The 21320-nt window shown below is 42.6% G+C and overlaps 2 protein-coding genes across 3 annotated transcripts in view; one reads left to right on the plus strand and one right to left on the minus strand.

The window, feature by feature from the left end:
• XPOT (exportin for tRNA) overlaps positions 1–13460 on the minus strand; it is a 40287-nt gene extending 26827 nt beyond the window's left edge. Inside the window, exons 1-7 of one of the 2 annotated variants that reach the window (XM_069974455.1) lie at positions 13251–13460; positions 9090–9226; positions 8574–8656; positions 4520–4576; positions 2000–2069; positions 832–1050; positions 399–583 (exon numbers count right to left, since the gene is read on the minus strand). In XM_069974455.1, coding sequence (XP_069830556.1) covers positions 399–583; positions 832–1050; positions 2000–2069; positions 4520–4576; positions 8574–8656; positions 9090–9149 — 674 coding nt within the window. In that variant the 5' untranslated portion in view covers positions 9150–9226; positions 13251–13460. Of the gene's footprint in view, positions 1–398; positions 584–831; positions 1051–1987; positions 2070–4519; positions 4577–8573; positions 8657–9089; positions 9227–13250 lie in introns of both variants that reach the window. The other variant, XM_069974447.1, reaches the window with a different exon arrangement.
• A 43-nt stretch (positions 13461–13503) lies between these two features.
• LLPH (LLP homolog, long-term synaptic facilitation factor) overlaps positions 13504–21320 on the plus strand; it is a 30501-nt gene continuing 22684 nt past the window's right edge. The window contains exons 1-2 of the mRNA XM_069974490.1: positions 13504–13577; positions 20195–20301. Coding sequence (XP_069830591.1) covers positions 20217–20301 — 85 coding nt within the window. The 5' untranslated portion in view covers positions 13504–13577; positions 20195–20216. The remainder of the gene's footprint in view (positions 13578–20194; positions 20302–21320) is intronic.

The raw sequence follows: 21320 nt of genomic DNA on the forward strand, positions 1-21320 counted from the left end.
TGGAACTCCCCGCTGTGTAGGAGTGTAAAAGAACTGAGGTTTTCTCAGGACCCCATATTTACCTCAAGAGTGTATGCTACCAAAGTACAGTCTCTATACAATCAAATTTGCTGGAGAACTTATTACATTTTAAAGTGGACCTTTTGGAATTAAAATGTCACAGCAATATACTGCCCTCAGTGCAAAGGATATGGGGAGTAGTTGCTTAAGGCAACAAGATTATAGCTTTCATTTTACCAATAAAAATGACCTGACTGTTCACAACACCTGAAGTTTTACTTTGCAGTAATTCTGAAAATCTGTAAATATTTACTTTGTCTTACAAATACAAGAATAATAATGAACACTAATTGCAATAAATATTATACATCAAGAACAGTAACAATACTAAATCATACCTATCATTAGCAATCAATGTTAGATCTATCCAAGAAACATAGGCTCCAATCACTTCAAGGCACTGGCATGTCAGTTCAGAGTTAGCGTGCTGATAAGTCTGTAAAATTTGGTACCATGATTCTACCAAGTTTGGGATACACTGCTCACGCATTGTGTCCTTCAGCAATGTATTCCTGCGTGCTTCCTGCAAGGCAAGTTGTAGTTTTGTATATGAACAAGAGACAAAAGTATAAGTATACAAAACAGAAGCATAACTAAATTCTTATATCTCCATACAGATCTCAGCATTTGGTGAATGCTGACTAAACCTACTATATACAGTTAGCCAATTTTCCCAATTCATTACCATATAAAAAAAGACAATGAAACTAATTGTATCCTTTTTAGGCACATGGCACTATACCAGCCATTAAAATGTACAATGTTTCTTACCTCTGGGGTATGAATTATATCCCGATCAACTACCTCTGCATCAATGGCCATTAAAATTCTGAGATACAAGTCAACGCCTCGGGGATTCAGACCAACAACAGACAAAATATCAAAGAAAAACTTAGGCCATGTTGTCAGATACTCTGTAACAAAGACTAGAGCAAAAACTTGTGCAGCTTTGTTACGAATGAAGGTTTTCTCTGGTTGTGCATTATGCATCTGCAATAGACAACAGAAACGGAAATGAGCATAAAAGTGAATGTATTACTTTAATGCATACATTAAGTTTTTCATGCGGCCTGAAGTACGCTGCCGTATAGATACTGGTGGTGCGCCTGGTTCCCAAGATTTGTGTTATTTCCTGGCGAGCCCAAAGCACTGATATCTCCTCTCCGGGTGGTGCATGCCTTCTGTATTCACCCAGACCCACCTTCAGTATTGTCAGAGCGGAGAAAGAGTCCTCCAGATGGACCTGACACAAAGCGCCAAAAGACCTAATTAGCATATTTAAAAAATGGCACAAGTCTCAGGAACCTGGAATCTGTGTGACAGCATGCATCAGTCTGGATGAAAAAGTCTATATGAGTTGAAGTGGTATATTCGCTATAAAGAAAGCATAGCCTAAATTTAAGGCTAGGTTCACGCTTCCGTTTGGATGGCTCTGTTGCAAGTTCCATTTATTTTGTAGTATCTCACCAGAAAAAAAAAAAAAATACTGCAAACACTGAAAATACTGCAAAATAAATGGACACCAGACAAAAACTTGATAGACCCCATTAAACTCAACTGGATCTCTTGGGTATTCGTCTGCATCAGTTAAGACTGCCTTAACTGTCTGCCTTCTGCCTTCTTTGTTTTGTGGCCTAGTGTCCTAGGCCTGTGATGCCTCTCATCACTTTCAGAATGCCCCAGGGCTGGATAGAAGTGGGAAGAGAGGCGCCGCAGGCCTAGGGCACTGTTGCTCCAGGCCATGCCAGTTTGACTGCCTACTGCACTGCACTTCTTAATACCAACACTGGGAGACAAGCCGACCCCTGAACCATGCTCGGTGTGAGCAGCTCTACAATGCAGTGCTGGTTATTTAGGGGTGGCAAGGTGCCGGTACAGAGTTGCTTTGACTAAAATTAAAATCTATACCAGTATTTTGAGATCTTACTTGAATATATACCTGAGCCTGAAGCCATGCAATTAGAGTCTCCCTTATTAGTTGTTGTTGAAGTGCTGTCAACTCAGCATACCTTAAAAAAAAATAAAAAAATTTTAAGTTAAACAGTACATATAACACTAAGTATTAGGAATATTCTTTTCGACATTTACACTTCTTTTGAAAGGTGATTCACAGGACTTGTATGTGAGCTTTTCTCTCCGTTTCCCCCTCCTCCTGCCTCCCTTCTGAGACAGCTGATGAAAATAAGTCCCTATCTGCAACACTGTAGCTACTGTGTAATGCTAGGAGGATTAATCACAGTGATATCAGCAGCAATTTAACCTCAGAGTAACACTACCAGCAAGGAGCTACAATGTTACAGATAAAGCCTGCCAGGAACTTGTTTACATCAGCTGTCTCAGAAGGGAGAGGGGGGGGGGGGGGGAGACAGAAAGACTTACACAGAGATTGTTGTGTCTTTAGCAGAAAGCAGCAGCTTAAAACTGGGAGAAGGAGACTGAATAGATAAGTATAAAAGTATTAAAATGAATTGTTAGTCTCACCATGGGCAGCAACATATCAAAGGTTTAAGTGGAATACCCCCTTTAACTATGTAAGTTTAACTGAGAATACCCATTTAGGCTAGAAAAAAAATGAAAATATCACATACTAATATTATGTGAGTGTATATACACACACACACACATACATACATACATACATTATATATATATATATATATATATATATATATATATATATATATATATATATATATATATATATATATATTTATTATATACACTCACCGGCCACTTTATTAGGTACACCATGCTAGTAACGGGTTGGACCCCCTTTTGCCTTCAGAACTGCCTCAATTCTTCGTGGCATAGATTCAACAAGGTGCTGGAAGCATTCCTCAGAGATTATGGTCCATATTGACATGATGACATCACACAGTTGCCGCAGATTTGTCGGCTGCACATCCATGATGCGAATCTCCCGTTCCACCACATCCCAAAGATGCTCTATTGGATTGAGATCTGGTGACTGTGGAGGCCATTTGAGTACAGTGAACTCATTGTCATGTTCAAGAAACCAGTCTGAGATGATTCTAGCTTTATGACATGGCGCATTATCCTGCTGAAAGTAGCCATCAGATGTTGGGTACATTGTGGTCATAAAGGGATGGACATGGTCAGCAACAATACTCAGGTAGGCTGTGGCATTGCAACGATGCTCAATTGGTACCAAGGGGCCCAAAGAGTGGCAAGAAAATATTCCCCACACCATGACACCACCAGCCTGAACCGTTGATACAAGGCAGGATGGATCCATGCTTTCATGTTGTTGACGCCAAATTCTGACCCTACCATCCGAATGTCGCAGCAGAAATCGAGACTCATCAGACCAGGCAACGTTTTTCCGATCTTCTACTGTCCAATTTCGATGAGCTTGTGCAAATTGTAGCCTCAGTTTCCTGTTCTTAGCTGAAAGGAGTGGCACCCGGTGTGGTCTTCTGCTGCTGTAGCCCATCTGCCTCAAAGTTGGACGTACTGTGCGTTCAGAGATGCTCTTCTGCCTACCTTGGTTGTAACGGTTGGCCATTTGAGTCACTGTTGCCTTTCTATCAGCTCGAACCAGTCTGCCCATTCTCCTCTGACCTCTGGCATCAACAAGGCATTTCCGCCCACAGAACTGCCGCTCACTGGATGTTTTTTCTTTTTCGGACCATTCTCTGTAAACCCTAGAGATGGTTGTGCGTGAAAATCCCAGTAGATCAGCAGTTTCTGAAATACTCAGACCAGCCCTTCTGGCACCAACAACCATGCCACGTTCAAAAACACTCAAATCATCTTTCTTCCCCATACTGATGCTCGGTTTGAACTGCAGGAGATTGTCTTGACCATGTCTACATGCCTAAATGCACTGAGTTGCCGCCATGTGATTGGCTGATTAGAAATTAAGTGGTAACGTGCAGTTGGACAGGTGTACTTAATAAAGTGGCCGGTGAGTGTAATATAATATATATACATACATACATACAGGTGGTCCTCGGGTTACAACGGTGTCGAGTTACATCGTTTCGTGGTTACAACGCTTTATTCGACGCCTTATTCCGACTTACACGGTATCGACGTAAGTCGAATACATGCAGCGGCAGAGGAATACAGTATGATACTATACTGGTACAGTACTCAGTTATGCGGTTCTAGACTGAGGATATTGATAATTATGTAGGGTACTATGTTAGGATAGGCTAAGTGTTTACAGGACAGTACTGTTGTTATGGTACAGTACTGTATGAACATATGATCCGACTTACATCGAAATTCGGTTTACAACGCTGCGTAAGAACGGATCACTGACGTAAGTCAAGGACTACCTGTGTGTGTGTGTATATATATATATATATATATATATATATATATATATATATACACATACATACATACACACATACATATACACACACATTTAAGTGTGAGAAGGAAACCTAAACATTTTAGCACGTTTGAAAAATAAAAAAATAGTACAAACTTGAATTTGATTTGGTGTTCTAGAACTTGAAAGCAGAAGAACTTGACATGATCATCGCTGAAACAAAACACAAACACTGTCAAATGTTTAGAAAAACAAGATCAAACTTTGTTGAAATCACATAATAAAAACTAGGCCTCTTAGTTTTATAATTGATCAAATAGAAATGTCAGTTAACTGACAAAAGCGTTAAAGCATAAACAGAGTAGCTTTGAAAGCCCCTGCAAAAGTAGTTTCAATTTGCTGGAGGGAATTAATGGCAGTCAGTAAAAGCGGTAGTGCTATTAGTCCATGAAAAACTGTATTGTCAACCGTGCTCTGCAGAAAACATTCCACAACTACAACTATTATAGCATTTTACAGCTGGAGGAAACACCTCTGACTTCCTATTTAAACACTGTTGTTTTTAACAAAGTTCTTTTGGCCATATCCTTAAGCTCATATGCAAATAAAATGGAAAATGCAAAAAGGATAGGCTGTTTTTTTCTTTGCTTACAAATGCTATTACCAGGCGTTACGATGAGGTGTTTAGGGAAATATAAAACTCTACATACAATGTGAAGGAGACCTCCACTTTTGGCTCTGGTTCAAAAAAAAAAAATTAGCAAAAATGCTGTCATTAAAACAAAAAAAAACAAAACTGGGAGAGGTTTATCAAGCCCTCTCAAAATTAGACAACCAGAGCTAACCTTTCATTATAAGATAAAAGAGTAATAAATCACTTACAAATGTGCTTAAGTTTAGTTGTGTACCTGTCATTAAAACTTTCAAAATCTAAATCAACAAAATTATACTTTCTTTTATCCAGGTCCAGTCTCCTGAAGGCAGCTTTTTAGTCTTGTGCTTGTTGGGGAAAAAAAACAGAATAAAAACATCAAGTCCAATGTAGGGATGTCACGATACCAGAATTTTGAGTTCGATACCGATACCATCTTTTTTTTTCCGATACTCAATACCATTTCGATACTTTTGAAAAAAAGCACTTAAAATACAAATATAATGACATCCCCCCCCTCACCCAGACTGTGGGTATGATGCCCCCATGCACCACATTTTTATTTATGTGACTTTTTGATCACTTTTTTTGTTACTTTTAATGGTTCGGACAATTCCGCATGCAATGATGCCAAATGTTTATTTTTTGACATGAATAAAAGGGAAAGGCGGGGATTATTAGAACTTTTATTCTGAAATTTTTTTAATTGTCATCTGCCTCATAGGGGTTTTCGCCTTCCCCTGGATCAGCACAGTAGGATTTCCCTAGGTTTTTTTTTACACTTTTTAATTCCCTTGTACCTCCCAGCATACCTTCTTCTGCACTACAACTCCCAGCATACCTCCTTGTCCACAAAGAGGTATGGTGGGGTTGTGGTACACAAGAAGGTATGATGCTGGGAGGTACAGTGGTGCAGCAGCAGCCTCCCAACACAACAACTCCCAGCATACATCTTTGTGCACAAGAAGGTATGCTGGGAGTTGTAGTGCACAGAGGTATCCTGGGGGTTGTTGTGGTGTCAGGAGGCTGCTGCTGCACAACTGCAACTCCCAGCATACCTTCTTGTGCACTACAACTCCCAGCATATCTTCTTGTGCACAAAGAGGTATGCTGGGGGTTGTAATGCACAAAGAGGTATGCTGGGAGTTGTTGTGATGGGAGGCTGCTGCTGCACAACTACAACTCCCAACATATTTCCTTGTTTGTTATAACTCCCAGCATACCTTCTTGTGCACTACAACCCCCAGCATACCTCCTTGTGCACAAGAAGATATGCTGGGAGTTGTAGTGCACAAGAAGGTATGCTGGGAGTTGTAGTGGAGAAGGAGATATGCTGGGAGTTGTGTCGGAAGGCTGCTGCTGCACAACTGCAACTCCCAACATCTTCTTGTGCACTAGAACCCCCAAGCATACCTCTTTGTGCAAAGAGGTATGCTGAGAGTTGTAGTGCACTAGAAGGTATGGTGAGAGTTGTAGTTGTGCAGCAGCAGCCTCCCGATCCCAGCATACCTCCGTGCACTACAACTCCTAGCATACCTTCTTGTGCACAAGCAGGTATGCTGGGAGGGGACTGGCCGGTGTGAGGGACCGCAAAGTGCAGCGGCGGGTCCCGGGGGACGGAGGGGAGGGGTGGATCAAGGGCTGGACTGGCGGTGCCACCCGTAATATCGCGGGCTGCAGTCATTAGCAGTGGGGGCCGCTCCATATACAGCAGACTTCTGAGGGGGGGGGGGGAGGGGTTAAATGCTGCTGTCAGTTGTGACAGCGGCATCTACCCTGTAAAATAGCCGGCACTAGCGATCGCTATGTGCCGGTTATTTGAAGTTGGCGCCACCGGGAGCGGAGAGCGCGGGGGCGGAGGAGGGGACGACAGGGGGCGGCACACAGAGAACACGGCCGGCGCTCAGCTAGTTGCCGGCCGTGGTCTCTGCGCTGTACTTTATATTAAGCTGCGCTATTATGCAGCTTAACATAAAGTATCGATACCAGGAAATCCTGGTACCGAACCGTTTTTCTGCCCGAAATATCGATAGTAGTATCGATATTTTGGTGCATCGTGCAACACTAGTCCAATGTATCCAAGGTCATCTAAGCGCTCACAGAGAAGGCAGTCATGTAATTCATTATCTGTGACTCTGAACTGGCTGGGACTTCCTGCGTTTGGTCTTTTTTTTCCAACCAGCACAAGACTAAAAATCTGCCTTCAGGACACTGGACCTGGATTTCAGATAAGTATAGCTTTGTTTTACAGCATGATAAAAAAAAAAAATAATATGAATGTAAATTGCAAACATGCATAATATCACATCCCCTACTGACTTTGACAGTTATAACGACAGGTAAACTTTACACATGATGGAGGAGTGCCATCAATAACCCATGCTTCTGTGCTGTCTGGACTGAGATCTTGTCTATAAGGTGGCATAATATAAAGGAACGTGTGACAATACATGTCACTCCTACTCCATAGTAATTTAATACACACAGGAAACTAGTGCAGGCAAAGTGGAGGATTCAATTGGATGACTGCTGGTCTTACAACAAAGGGCCATATAAGCCTATTAATCACACCATATAATAGGTGAACCATTCTCACCACATAACTAGTGACCAGATTCAGTCCATTTTGTGAATACACACTGTTTCTGGGCAGGACTCAAATGTGGTCTGAAGTGCTTTTGCATCCTGCAAGAAAGATACTAATGACAAACCACAAGTATTCTCCAATAGCTCCAATCTGTAAAACAGCACAATTTTTGTGCTGTTTAATATAATAGGAGAGCAGACCTGTTCACAAAGTATGTTGCCCTTACATAGAGTAGCATACTCTGATGACAGATACACTTTAAAAGTGACACTGCCACCCGACTTCTCTTCATAGATGTAAAGGGTAAATTTAGCAGTTTTTATACCTTATTTTACATTATAGGTCACGGTGCTTGTTCAAGTAAAAAGTGATCTTTTATCATCTACAGATAGTGCTAAGTGGGCGGGGCTTCACTGCAACTGTGCCACTTATATCCACCCACAGCACCACCATAGGTCCCTCCCTTCTGGGGTGTCATTGGCACAAAGTCCCCCGCCCCCTCACCGACCATTGGAACAGGCTGGTCTAGGCCCCACCTCCTCTAGGTCGGCCCATACCAATGGGCATGATAATGTCATGGCGGGGTCACTTCTTACTTGAACAAGCACCATGACGTACAATATAAAATAAGGTTTGAAAACTGCTAAATTTACCCTTTACATCTGTGTAGAGGAGTAAAAAAAAATGCAAAAAGGTGTCACTTTAAATGGAAATTCCCTGATGACAATTCAACTCATTCATGTTTACACAGGGGGTAACTACGACAAACCAATTTTTTATTTTTTAACTTCAACTGCATAGTTGTCGTATATTATAAATAACATGCAGCTAATAATGTGTGATGATCAAATGAACAGACAATACTATACATTAACAGATACACATATGACCCCAAATATCATTATCTGTAGCACATTCCTAGAAACCACCATAATTATTCATCAAAACAAAGTAAGACACAACTTCCTCACCTATAAATCCGTTGGGCTAATGCTTCAGCACAGACCTGCCATGCGTCTTGTGATACTTTTAATTGTTCAAAATAGGCCAATGCCTGAAATCATTATAAAAAAAAAAGTAATTTTTTTTTTTTAATGCTTGGCTGTAAAAGCTCTCACAAAGATAGCGGAATAAGATTAAAGGGGTTATCCAGCGCTACAAAAACATGGCCACTTCTCCCCCTACTGTTGTCTCCAGTTCAGGTGCGGTTTGCAATTAAGCTCCATTTACTTCAATGGAACTGAGTTTCAAAACTCCACCCAAACTGGAGACAACAGTAGGGGGAAAGTGGCCATGTTTTTGTAGCGCTGGATAACCCCTTTAACAATGTAACTAGATTAAATGACAAGACTACAAATTCTGGGACTATGGGATGAAATAAGAATGTGTTCATCAGTCATTGAGATTAGTGTTTTTCTTATGTATTTATTTTTACAGAACAGAAAATAAAATGTTTTTGTCAAGTAGCAGTAGGTGGTGGGACATACTCGCTCTCTGAAGTCAGCATTAGCATTTGGGTTTAGTCCAAGTAAGGCCTGTTCATCCATGTCTGCTGCTATACATCCAGCTCCCTATTTCTCACAATAGGTTTGCCCCTTTCTGGCACAGCAGAATCAACCAACATCTGCCAAAGAATGAAAAAGCAAAGTTAGGAGAAACATAGTATTCACAAACACAATAGTGATGCTTGTCTCAGCAAAACCTTGTGGAGAAAAACAAGGCTGATTACAACATCCGGTAACAAGGTTATCGCCTCAAAGTGTGAAAAGTTTACATAGATACATTGGAGATACATGCAAGGTGCACAGGTCACTAAACACAAAACATTGTGAATTTTATTTGTAAATACTTTTTAGTTTCCTAAAAGATCAGGATGTGAATGATGCAAACAACATAAAAAGTTATTTATAAAGCCATTAAAGCAGACCTGTCAACAGGAAAAAGGGGGTGTAAATAAGCCTATAGCTATATAGGACTTTTCACCACAATTACAGGCATGCCATGGGCTTCTACCATGCTGAGGATCCTGGGCACTTGAACCTCATTTACATCATGCCAAAATGGCTTAAAGAGGTGCGTTGGGAAAGGAAAAAAAAAAACGGGGCAGGACAGGGGTAGTGGAAACCCAACAGTTCCTGTTTCATCACGGCAACACAAGAATTACCCGCTTAGCCGATTGGTGACTGCAGAGATTTCCCGCCTCAGTCACTGTGATGGTTACAAGAACAAGAACCTAATGGTGTGTTTACACAGACAGATTATCTGACAGAACCAGGCACAGACTGTAAACAGGGAACAGATCATAAAGGAAAGACTGATTTCTCCTTTTTTAAAATCTATTCCTGGATTTGGCTTCAAATATCTGTCAGATAAAACTCTGTGTAAACACACCATTAGGAGCCTGGCGGATGATTAATCAGTGACATTGTTCTGCAGGGGGACGTGTAAGCATAGCTTCTTTATTATGTTCCCACCATCCCCTGTCTGCTCTAGATTTTAATCTTTGCCCAGAGTATCCCTTTGAAGGTGTTAGCCAGGAATGGGGGGGAAAAAAAAGCCACTTTTATGCAAAATCAAACCCACCCCTGTTCCCAGGCTGTGTGCAGTATTACAATTCAGATCCAGTCACTTCAATACAACTAAGCGAACGACGATTTTAGGTCTGAACCTAAATGAACGATCAGCCGATGACACAATCATCGGCTGATCGTTCTCTCTATTCCACGGAGTGAAAATTATCCTGTGGATCAGGCCCCTTATACTTACCCGGAGAACAAAGTCCCGCTCCTGGAGCCACTCCCGCTGCCGAGATATCACCGTCCGAAGCCCGGCGCGCGCATCGAAGATGAGTCCAATGCCCAAAGAGAATGACAGCTCCATTCATTCTCTATGGGCATCAGACTCATCTTTGGCTTCTGATTCCCGCTGTCTGCACGCTCCGTGGAGAGGGTGGATACAGCCTGAGGACCGTCTGGAAAACTGGGATACAGCCATAGCCATAGGCTGTATCCCAGTTTTCTAGGCAGTCCTCAGGCTGTATCCACCCTCTTCAAGGAGCGGGCAGACAGCGGGAATCAGAAGCAGAGAGTTCAGGTTCATACGAACCCGAACCTTGGCCGGTTCGCTCATCTCTAATCTTAACCCCCTTATTTAATGTACAGTGCTCTGGAATTAGGGGCACTTTAAAAATAATATTGCTAACCTGCTAATAAATTCTTATAGGGGAAGTTAGACAGAGGAATATGCTAACTGGCCCATTCAGTGCACTGGGGTCATACTTTCCTCCTCAAGGATTCACCTGATCAATAGCCAAACATCTCTCCATCACCAGAGCCACCAGAAAAATGTCTAGTTGGACAATAGCTTTATCAACAAGAGAACACAGCTGATGCAGGTACTGGTTACACAACATGTGCAGAAAATGCTGCAACACAGACCAAATGATAGTGCCCCACGGTTCTGTGAGTCCGGGGTGCCGTTATGTACAGTTCAAGAGCCCTTCCAAATATCCATGCATGGGAAATTGTGTCCAACCCTCCCCTCTATAGAGACATCAGCTGACGGATAAGTCACTCTTCAATTAACCTCCACTGAGGGTGGACAACTTGGCAGATTGAAATAAGGAGTTGTGTAATTAAAGGGGTAGTGCGGCATTTAACATTTATTCACTAAATAACACATATTACAAAGTTATACAACTTTGTAATGTGTGTTATTTAAGTGAATGGCCCCCTTCCACGTGTACCTCCCACCCCGGAAGTGTTGGTGCATTATACTTACGTATTCGCTGTTGACCCAGGCCGCGATCTCGGGAGGCCGGCCGGACCTATGACTATGCTCAGCCAGTCACAGCTGAGCAGCTGATGACGCGCCAGAGGGGGCCGGCATGAGGGACAGCATGAAGGGGGGCCATTCACTTAAATAACACACATTACAGAGAGGCCAAGGTCACCCCTTACAACGGCCACACAATAGAAGCTGATGTTTAAAGATGAATCCGTCGGGGCAAAAAAATCATTTCAGTCTGAAGATGGGGAGGGGGAACACAATAAAGGAGGCGTTTTAACCGTTCCAAATGCCCCTGCAGTACGCGTCCCACCCCTGGACCCTGCAGACAGCTCGCCTTCCCCTGCTGCTACGTCACAACTTGGCTGATGGATGCCCCACTCAGCCAGTCAGTGACTAGGGTGGGATACTGCTGCAGGCACCGATTGGCTGAGCAGGCCTAATCCCTCCCTTCAGTGACGTGGCAGCTGGGTCGTGATATACCTTACACCCGAGAGAAAATGACATCCGGCGAAGTATGGGATCCTGGCGATGTGGCGCAGCATGGCATCCAGTAAGCATACAATCCAAACAAACCATGTGATGTGTTACATGTGCTGTAAATATGGCCAAACCTTAACTATCAGGCTACTTTGTGTGAAATGCAGAAGACAGAGGGGAAACGCACAGTACAAGCAATCTCTGATCATGTAAACTGATAGGAAAGTTCCTGGAAAAGTTTTTGTTGAAGGTGGACAAACAATAACTCAACATAAAAAGCATAATGAGAACTGTGGCTGAGAAATGCTTTTTTATAGAGCTGCACAATCTCAGAGATCAGTCGCTTAATCAGAGCTTGGTCATTCAGATGCGGATTGATACCCTTTAGGGTGCATTTACACAGAAAGATTATCTGCCAAAGATTTGAAGCCAAAGACAGGAACAGACTATAAACAGAGGTCAGGTCAGAGGAAAGCCTGAGATTTCTCTTCTCAAATCCATTCCTGGCTTTGGCTTCAAAGCTTTGGCAGATAATCTGTCAGATAATCATTCTGTGTAAATGGACCCTTAAACAAGGCAATAGTTGGCCTATTCAGCTGTCCAACCATACATAGGGCCAATCCAGATGGGTGGCGAGAATACACCAGGGATGTCTTGTTTCTACCCAGTGTTTCCTGTCATACACAGAACTCAAGACTACAACTAACAAAGTCATAGTGTAAAGCTGTGAGCTTCAACTCCCAGCATTCCCTGACTGCCTTCAGCATGCTGGGAGTTGTAGTTCTGCGCCCTCTTTGGGGGGGGGGGGGGTCACAAGTTGGAGACCACTGTTGTAAAGAGACTCAGCCTAGAAAGGCGCCATCAGCTGACTGGTGTTTAGATCCAGTAAAGTATCTGAGCAGCCTGACCCATCCAATACTGTGAGGAGCCACACAGCACATGATGCAATAGGCTGTAATGGGCAGCACAGTGGTAAGTGACGAGCGGATCAGGAATAGCAGCCATACTCATATACTCAGTGAGCAAAGTACACACGCTGCGTCTCTTACAGGGCAGCCGCTACAGTACACACGCTGCGTCTCTTACAGGGCAGCCGCTACAGTACACACGCTGCGGTACAGCAGGGAGAGGACACGTGTGGTCCATGACAGGCAGCGCACACGCACTGTGACACGTTGCTGGCGGCTAGAAGTGTGTGACACGTCGCTCCGTGATAACGTGTAGTCGGGGGCAGCTTCCCCCAGCCCAGACCCATGTGCGGTGCCCGGTGTGTGCTGCACTTACAGGCCGCCTTTTCTCGCTTACAGTAAAGCACATGGCGTAGAGATGCTGGACCTGTTGCCCCCACGCATATATAGCGCTCCCCAGCCCGTGCTCCTCACCTTCTCCGCGGCTTACTGCTCCATACGGCGGCCACACCTCCCTGCCGCCGTTCCGCCACCACCGGCGTATCGTACGTGGTCTCCGCCGCACCGGGTATGACGTCACAGCGTCGGTTGATTAGCACGCCTGCACAGAGGAAACGCTTCAATCGAACTTCAATAACGTTCAGCTAGTCAGCGCGATCCTGGGGCGTGTCGTTATGACGTACACACGCCCGCGACGCTTCCAGTGCTCAGTGGTTACTGCAGGTGACTAGGCGGCGGACGTGACAGTGACATCTACCGGTAACGAGTAGCAAGTGCAGGCGGCTCCAAGCGAAGCATATGGTCAGACCCCGTCCTCTGATATTACACTCTTTCTACAAGATTAGATTATCAATGGATACAGAGAGATGAGTTTAATTAGTCGTTGTCATTTCTGTGCTTAGGTTAAAAATGGGGAAAAGAAGAAAGAGAAACGTTCGGTATAACTTTTGAAGGGTCAAACAATAGCCAGTCTGAGCTCAGGGATCTGCAGTACCTTAAAGGGGAACTCCAGGTAGAGGTTAAAAAAATGAAACTTCTGCAGAAGTGTAAGGCATTACGTACCTGTCTATCCCAGTTTTAAAACTACAAAAAATCCATTTGTTTGGGGAGTTTTGTTCTGTATTGTGTTTCTGTTCTTCCTGGTTATGCAGTTCCCAGAATGCAATGCTTTCCCTCAGCTGATCATCACAGTCCCCCACCCATCACAATCAGTAAAATTAGTGCTGCATCGGCTTCTGGCCATTCAGGGATGGTGGATCACTCAGGGGATTGGGGGGATCCAGCCAATTCTCCTGTGACATCACACCCTGCCCCGTCTGCATCATCAGCCTGTTCTCAGCAAACACACACAATGTGAGACAGAGGCATGTAAGATTTGTCTCCTAGGGGAAGAGCAGAAGGAGCAGGAGACAATGGCACAGAGGCCATATTTCTTCACTTCCTGGATTTCTATCAGCTACCAGTGTGGCAGAACTGTACAGATACAGTAATACATTGCATAGACACTTTTTTTTGTATATAACTTTTAATGTACTTTTAATAGAAAACAAGTCTTTCTTATCTGGAGTTCCCCTTTAAAGGGAATCTGCCAGCTACAATTCATGTTCCAAACTGCAGACACTGTTAGATAGCTGTTAGGTCAAGGAGATGCACTGTACCTTTCATATAGCCATCTGTGCTTCCTATAAAGGTAGATAATGCTTTTATTCTCCTGTAGCAGTACAGGGAAGAAGTTGGTGGAATTTGTTTGGCACAAACACCCCTTCTGGAACACCGGCCAGGTTCTCCTGTGCTTTATCTGAATGGAAAGAACTCCTAGCAATGGTGTAGAATCAAGTTTAGGCTTTTATTCAATGGGACGCGTTTTAAGGGTGCAATCCCCTCTTCATCAAGTGCCTGATAAAGCCCTGTAGTGGAGTCTTTTCCTATGCAACATAATGTATCAATATGATGCCGGGAGCGGGGAAAGTGAATATTCATAGCACTGTAATGACACAGCTGGTTGGGGCCTAAGCTGATGGTACAGGAGTGGAAAATCAAACTTCCTATAGATAATGCAACTAAACTACAATTATTGCTAAGGACCTCATGAAGCCGAAAGCACAAATATGACACATAAATCTGCAACACAAACTGCCTTCATCAGGTTTTAATATGTTTAATGGAGAACAAGGCCATACTGTTCCTTCCACATTGGTGTGCATATGCAATGACGTCCTTCACAAAATCTAGAACAGAGAAGAACCTGTTGCAGTACTCCAGAGGATAAAATGCAAAGCTTTAGCTGTATTCTCCCATACTCACAGCAACATTTCAGCCCCACATTGACATATTTTTGTTTCGTTTTTTTTTCCCCCCAAGCAAGTAACACATGCACATATCTGTGCTTTTACATCCATTACATTATTAGACATAATTATATATCATTAGATCATAAGCATATCATTAATAACACAGTGCAAACATGGTCATATCTATCTTTGATGTTCATATTGTGTATATTGAAGTGTTCAAATATTTATGTCCATAAAGGAAGATTTACTGGATTCTGCAGAACCCTGGATCAAAGCTGCAGATTCTTATTACTTGTTTACTATGCTATTGCTTTCAAACCATGGCAAGGCATGTGTTCAGCTGCAAGTGACAGGAACTCCAGTGATTCCTGCATAATATTGTCATGTCCAGTGGCCTGTGGGCTTCCCCCTGCTCCTACCTGGTGTGTGATAGTGCCAATTACCTCTCCCCGCCAAATTCTACCTTCCAAGTGGCAAGTAGAAGAACCTACAAAAAGCTTAATACAGAGTTTGATCACCAAGATGGTGCTGCCACACTACCCACTGCAACATGGTCAGGACAATAGCTTGCTGCATAGATGGCAGGGTTCCACAGTAGTGCTGGGGCTGCCAAATGATAATGGTGGAACAAGCCGCTCCCATGCTGGGGGAGCTTAGGTGCTTGTAGCTTTAGCCTCAACACACAGTGATTCTGAACCTACAGTGAGGAAAACAATTCCGGCTTTATCTCATTACAAATGCAATGTCTTGTCTCCTTTGTAGGCTGTTGAACAATCATAGAGGGCACCGCCCAAACCATTGCCTCAAGGCACGCCATCACTCACAGTGCTGATAAAGCTGCTCCATTACAGGGATCATAACATCATTCAAAGTGTCAGAGATTGCTATTGATGGCAAATCTATTTCTTTGCAACCTTCAGTTACTGTATTATAAGCTGATCATCTTCATGTGATCTGTAGATGTGGCTGTTTCAGAGCATGAGAGATAAAAAAGAAAGAAAGCGAGGGGCGCCTCCTGGTGCAATAAGAGGTGGTAAAGGGTATGCGGGGGGGGGGGGGGAATGAGTGACACTCACCTATTAGAGTTGTGCTAAGTGATAGGCACAACTCTATGTAGAACATAAACAGTAGAAAAGCACCGTAGCTCCTACCGGGGTACGTCAAAAGAGTCGTACGGAAGATAAGGTAGTGAAGGACCGTGGAAATCCCGGCTGTAACGGGCGCTGGTGCAGAGTAAACCACAGATTGGCGTGGTATAGTCCATAAAACAGATTTATTTCCTCCGGGGTATCATTTAAATGGCTGGTCTTTTGTTTTTGATGTTAGCTTGAAAAAGGCCCCCTTTCACATTGTGGCCGAAACGCGTTGCGATTTATAAAATAAATCTGTTTTATGGACTATACCACGCCAATCTGTGGTTTACTCTGCACCAGCGCCCGTTACAAGCCGGGATTTCCACGGTCCTTCACTACCTTATCTTCCGTACGACTCTTTTGACGTACCCCGGTAGGAGCTGCGGTGCTTTTCTACTGTTTATGTTCTACATAGAGTTGTGCCTATCACTTAGCACAACTCTAATAGGTGAGTGTCACTCATCCCCCCCCCCCCCCCCTGCATACCCTTTACCACCTCTTATTGCACCAGGAGGCGCCCCTCGCTTTCTCTCTTTTTTATCTCTCCTGTTCAGTACCTGTATACACGTACGGACCTACGCTGTATCTTGGACCTGCTCGTCATTGAGGAGGCTGCACCTGGTCCCTATTGAAATGGAATACTTTAATCACAGAGTGTCTAAAAGACAGGAACTATATACGAGTAATGCATCTTTTTCTCCACCTCAACAAAGGAAAAAGGAGAAAGATGAAGATCCTGATATTGATGATATAGCCATCATGAAAGAACTTTGGTATAAATTAGAGAAATTACTAAAAACTGAGACTGCTAATGCCTTAGATGCTCTTTTTTTACAGGCTTATCTAAATGAAAAAATTACTCCTAGAGGGTTACGTATACCACATAAGGGTACAAACACACACACCGTATACGCAGCAGATACGCAGCAAATACGCAGCAGATCTGCAGCAGATTTGATGGTGCAGATTTGATGCTGTGTTCAGTTATTTAGATCTAATCTGCTGCGTATTTGCTGCATTTTTGCTGCGTATTTGCTGCGTATCGCAGCAGTAAATACGCTGCGTATATGGTGTATGTGTTTATACCCTCAGTCCTCTTTCCCTGAAGATAGTGAATACACCAAAGAATGGGATCTTTTGCTGCAGAATTGTTGCAACAAAATGATTAGCCATATTATGGTAAAAAGGAACAAGCTATGTGACTCACTGGTCGAGGAGATTGTAGATATTAGTTCGCAATTAGAGAATTACATCGACCTCCCCGAATATGACCTTTATCATAGTTTGCTGAATAAACGTATGTCCACATACTGTATGAAAAAGAAGTGGCCAATAAGAAAGCATACAAACTAAAAAGGGATAGATCTGACTATCAAAATGACTGTGTCTTCCCAGAAGATAGAAAAAAGAAAAATAACAATAACAATAATAAGAATAAAAATATTGAATCTGAAACAACCCATTCTGGGAACCGAACTACCACCAACAATAAGATATCCAATACAGATAATACCATATACATAAGACCTGGCGATCGCTCCTACTCACAGGTAGTCAAAGAACATCTCCCCAATAATCATCTAAACCACAATAGAACAAATGCTTTTAATAAATACAAAAAAACTCCCAAAACCACGATCGCTGCAGCGTGTCATTACCGGTGAGGTCCCGGCTGCTGATTGCAGCCGGCCCCCACCTGCTATGAAGCACGCTCCGCTCCGGAGCGCGCTTCATAGCGGTAAAAACACCCAGGACGTAAGGTTACGTCATGGGTCGTCTGGGGACAGACTTCCATGACGTAACCCTACGTCCAGGGTCGTCTAAGGGTTAAACAAACAAGAAAAACAATTTTTAACTGTTCTTAACCCTAGAACCCCCTTCTTTTATCACCTTCCTAAGATCCATAAGAACCAAAAAAATCCCCCTGGTCGACCTATTATTTCGGGTATTGGCAGCCTAACCGCCAATCTATCAAACTATATAGACCTTTGTTTACAACCCGTGGTAATGGACCTCCCCTCGTATTTAAAAGACTCCAGCACTTTAATCAGTGATATTTCGCACCTCCAATGGGAGAATGACTACTTATTTCTAACCCTTGATGTTACCACATTGTACTCTAATATCACACACACAAGAGGATTAGACTCCATGAGACTCACATTAGAGAACAGTAAATTATACCAAAAACCACAGATTGACTTTTTGATTTTAGGTATGGATTTTATTCTCAATCACAATGTTTTTACTTTTCAAGATGTTTTTTACCAGCAATTAAGAGGGACTGCAATGGGGACTCGGGCCGCACCAAGTTACGCTAATCTTTTTATGGGGCGGTTCGAGTCCCTATTCATTGCAGAATCCCCTTGGGCAAAAGACCATATAATATTCTATAGAAGGTATATAGATGATTTGTTTTTAATATGGAGGGGAGACCAGTCTTCGGTCATTAATTTTGTCTCTCACCTCAATTCCAATCATTGGGGCCTTAGTTTTACCCCCTGTTTCAATAGCGATAATGTTATATTTTTAGATTTAGTCATAAGCCACCACAATCGGAAGATCGTCACTAAGACAAATTTTAAAACTGTGGATTCAAATAGTTACCTGGATTTTAAAAGCCAACACCATAAGAAATGGATTAAAAATATTCTGTATAGTCAGTTCTTCCCTATTCGGAAGAACTGTACTAATGTCGACGACTTCAAGATCCAAAGTAAAATTCTACAACACAGATTTTTTAGAAAAAGGCTATCCAAAAAAATTAATTAGTGATGCCTTCCATAGAAACCTAGTGACCCACCAGAGTAGACCTTTGGAAAATGGGGAAGAAAGAAAAAGAAAAAAAGAGGACCTTTTAGTAAAAAGAACACCCAATTTTATTACCGCTTTTAACGACGATCACCTCACTATAGGAAAAATTTTAAATAAATACTGGCATATCCTTACCTCGGACACGTACCTTAGGGACATTCTACCAAACAAACCAAGTTTGACATTTCGTAGGGGTATGACAGTACGGAACATTATTGCACCTAGCAAAATACGGTCGTCCTCACCCCCGGAAAGCTATAATAAAAGAGATTATCGACCTTTAGGAAGGGGGATCTATAAGTGCGGTAAACCCCTATGCTTATGCTGTCATAATATAGCCAGTGGAGAAAAAACGTTCAGTTCGGGCGTTACAAGGGTCTCTTATCCCATTAAACAGAGACTTGACTGCACTAGCACCTTTGTTATATATTTACTAACTTGTGACTGTGGCCTCCAGTATATTGGACGTACAAAGCAACCACTCCATAAAAGGATTAATGGTCACCGCCATAACATAACCAAAGGATTTCTAAAGCAGAGTGTATCTAGACACCTCACTGAGAACCACCAGAGCGATTTTTCCCCACATAAAAATATTTCCTATTGAACAGATCCCGGCCGATAACACAGACCACTGGTCGTCACTGTGTAAACGAGAATCGTTCTGGATTTATCAAATCCAATCTCTAATACCGGGTGGACTTAACGAATGTATTGAACTTGTTGATTGATAACTATCTATGTATTCATCTATTTTTGTATCTATCAATTGAATCTGTTTAATTATTTATTTGTTTATTTACTCATTTTATTTATTTATTTATTATTAATATTTTTTTCATACTCCATTCTCATTTTTATTCCCCATTCCACATTATATACCACTTATATAGCTTCCCCTTTTAAGTCAATACATTTGTATTTCCCACTATTGTCCACTAGATGGCGACCATTAGCTCCCTTATATATACTTCCTCTATTTTTATCAATTTTTTATTAATTCTTATTATACATATAGTGTTCCCCTATTTTACAGAGATATGCCCACACTATTTCTTACATATTCTATTGTAACCATGTCCACTACTGTAATTATGCCCATTTTTGTATGTATTTAAGAGGATTTCGGCACTTACACACTTTTCTATTCTCTAATCTGTTTACGCTTTTTACGTAGGCGTAGAGTCCGTGACCACGTGATGCCGTCGCGCACCGCCGTAATGACACAGTTACGCCCGGCCGCTCACGTGACTGTGCCGGATCCAGACGCCGCTATACAGAACCGTAAGTTATTAACAATATCCTGTATTTTAAACATTGTTTATGGATTTTAATCATTACTTTTGCCCTATATGTCCCACTATGTCATACTGATTCATATGTATGCAACCCGGAAGTTATTGGTGTTATTGACCTCCGGGGTATCATTTAAATGGCTGGTCTTTTGTTTTTGATGTTAGCTTGAAAAAGGCCCCCTTTCACATGGTGGCCGAAACGCGTTGCGATTTATAAAATAAATCTGTTTTATGGACTATACCACGCCAATCTGTGGTTTACTCTGCACCAGCGCCCGTTACAAGCCGGGATTTCCACGGTCCTTCACTACCTTGTTTCAGAGCATGAATGATGATGCTGGAATTCCTATCCATAGCATCCATATATACGGAATGTGTCAATGCCCCCCTTTTCTGTCTTTATTTGCTAACAGAATGCAGACTCATTAATTTCTATGGCCCCATAGACACATCCATAGTACCCGTGTTCGGGCCGTGATCTGTGTTTTAAAAAATAAAAATGGACAAGCCATTATGTGGCCCGTCGATGCAGCACAAATCACATATTTGAATGAGTGGGTTTATGCTAATGGGCATAGTGATAGGTGCACATCCATAGTCTTCTCCGTAGTTGCTGGTTTAGAGCTACTGAGAGCACTAGATGTGTGAGTTAGGCCTAAGGCTTGTTAGTACAGAGGACTGGTGCTGCCACCTGTCGTGACTCTTCAGCTTTAAGAGTTTTCTGTTCTTTGTTCATTTTACATGTCCTGCTTTACTATAGCGGGGTATATTTCTGCATGTGCCCTGTGTTTGGTGGCTACCCAGTGGCTTTTCTCAGGTCTGCCAGGACACATATATGTTTGTTGGCATACTTTGAGTGCTCACACAGTACAGGTTTTGCTCTGTACACCCGTTGCACATTCCGCAGCTTGCACACTTCTCTGCCCGTGTCATAGACACCATTCTATGCACGGACAGATTTCGCCATCCGTTCAATGTAGAGGGGCGCGCACCAGTCACAGTCCATGG

The sequence above is a fragment of the Dendropsophus ebraccatus genome, chromosome 1 (genome assembly GCF_027789765.1).
Source record: "Dendropsophus ebraccatus isolate aDenEbr1 chromosome 1, aDenEbr1.pat, whole genome shotgun sequence".
Lineage (NCBI taxonomy): Eukaryota > Metazoa > Chordata > Amphibia > Anura > Hylidae > Dendropsophus > Dendropsophus ebraccatus.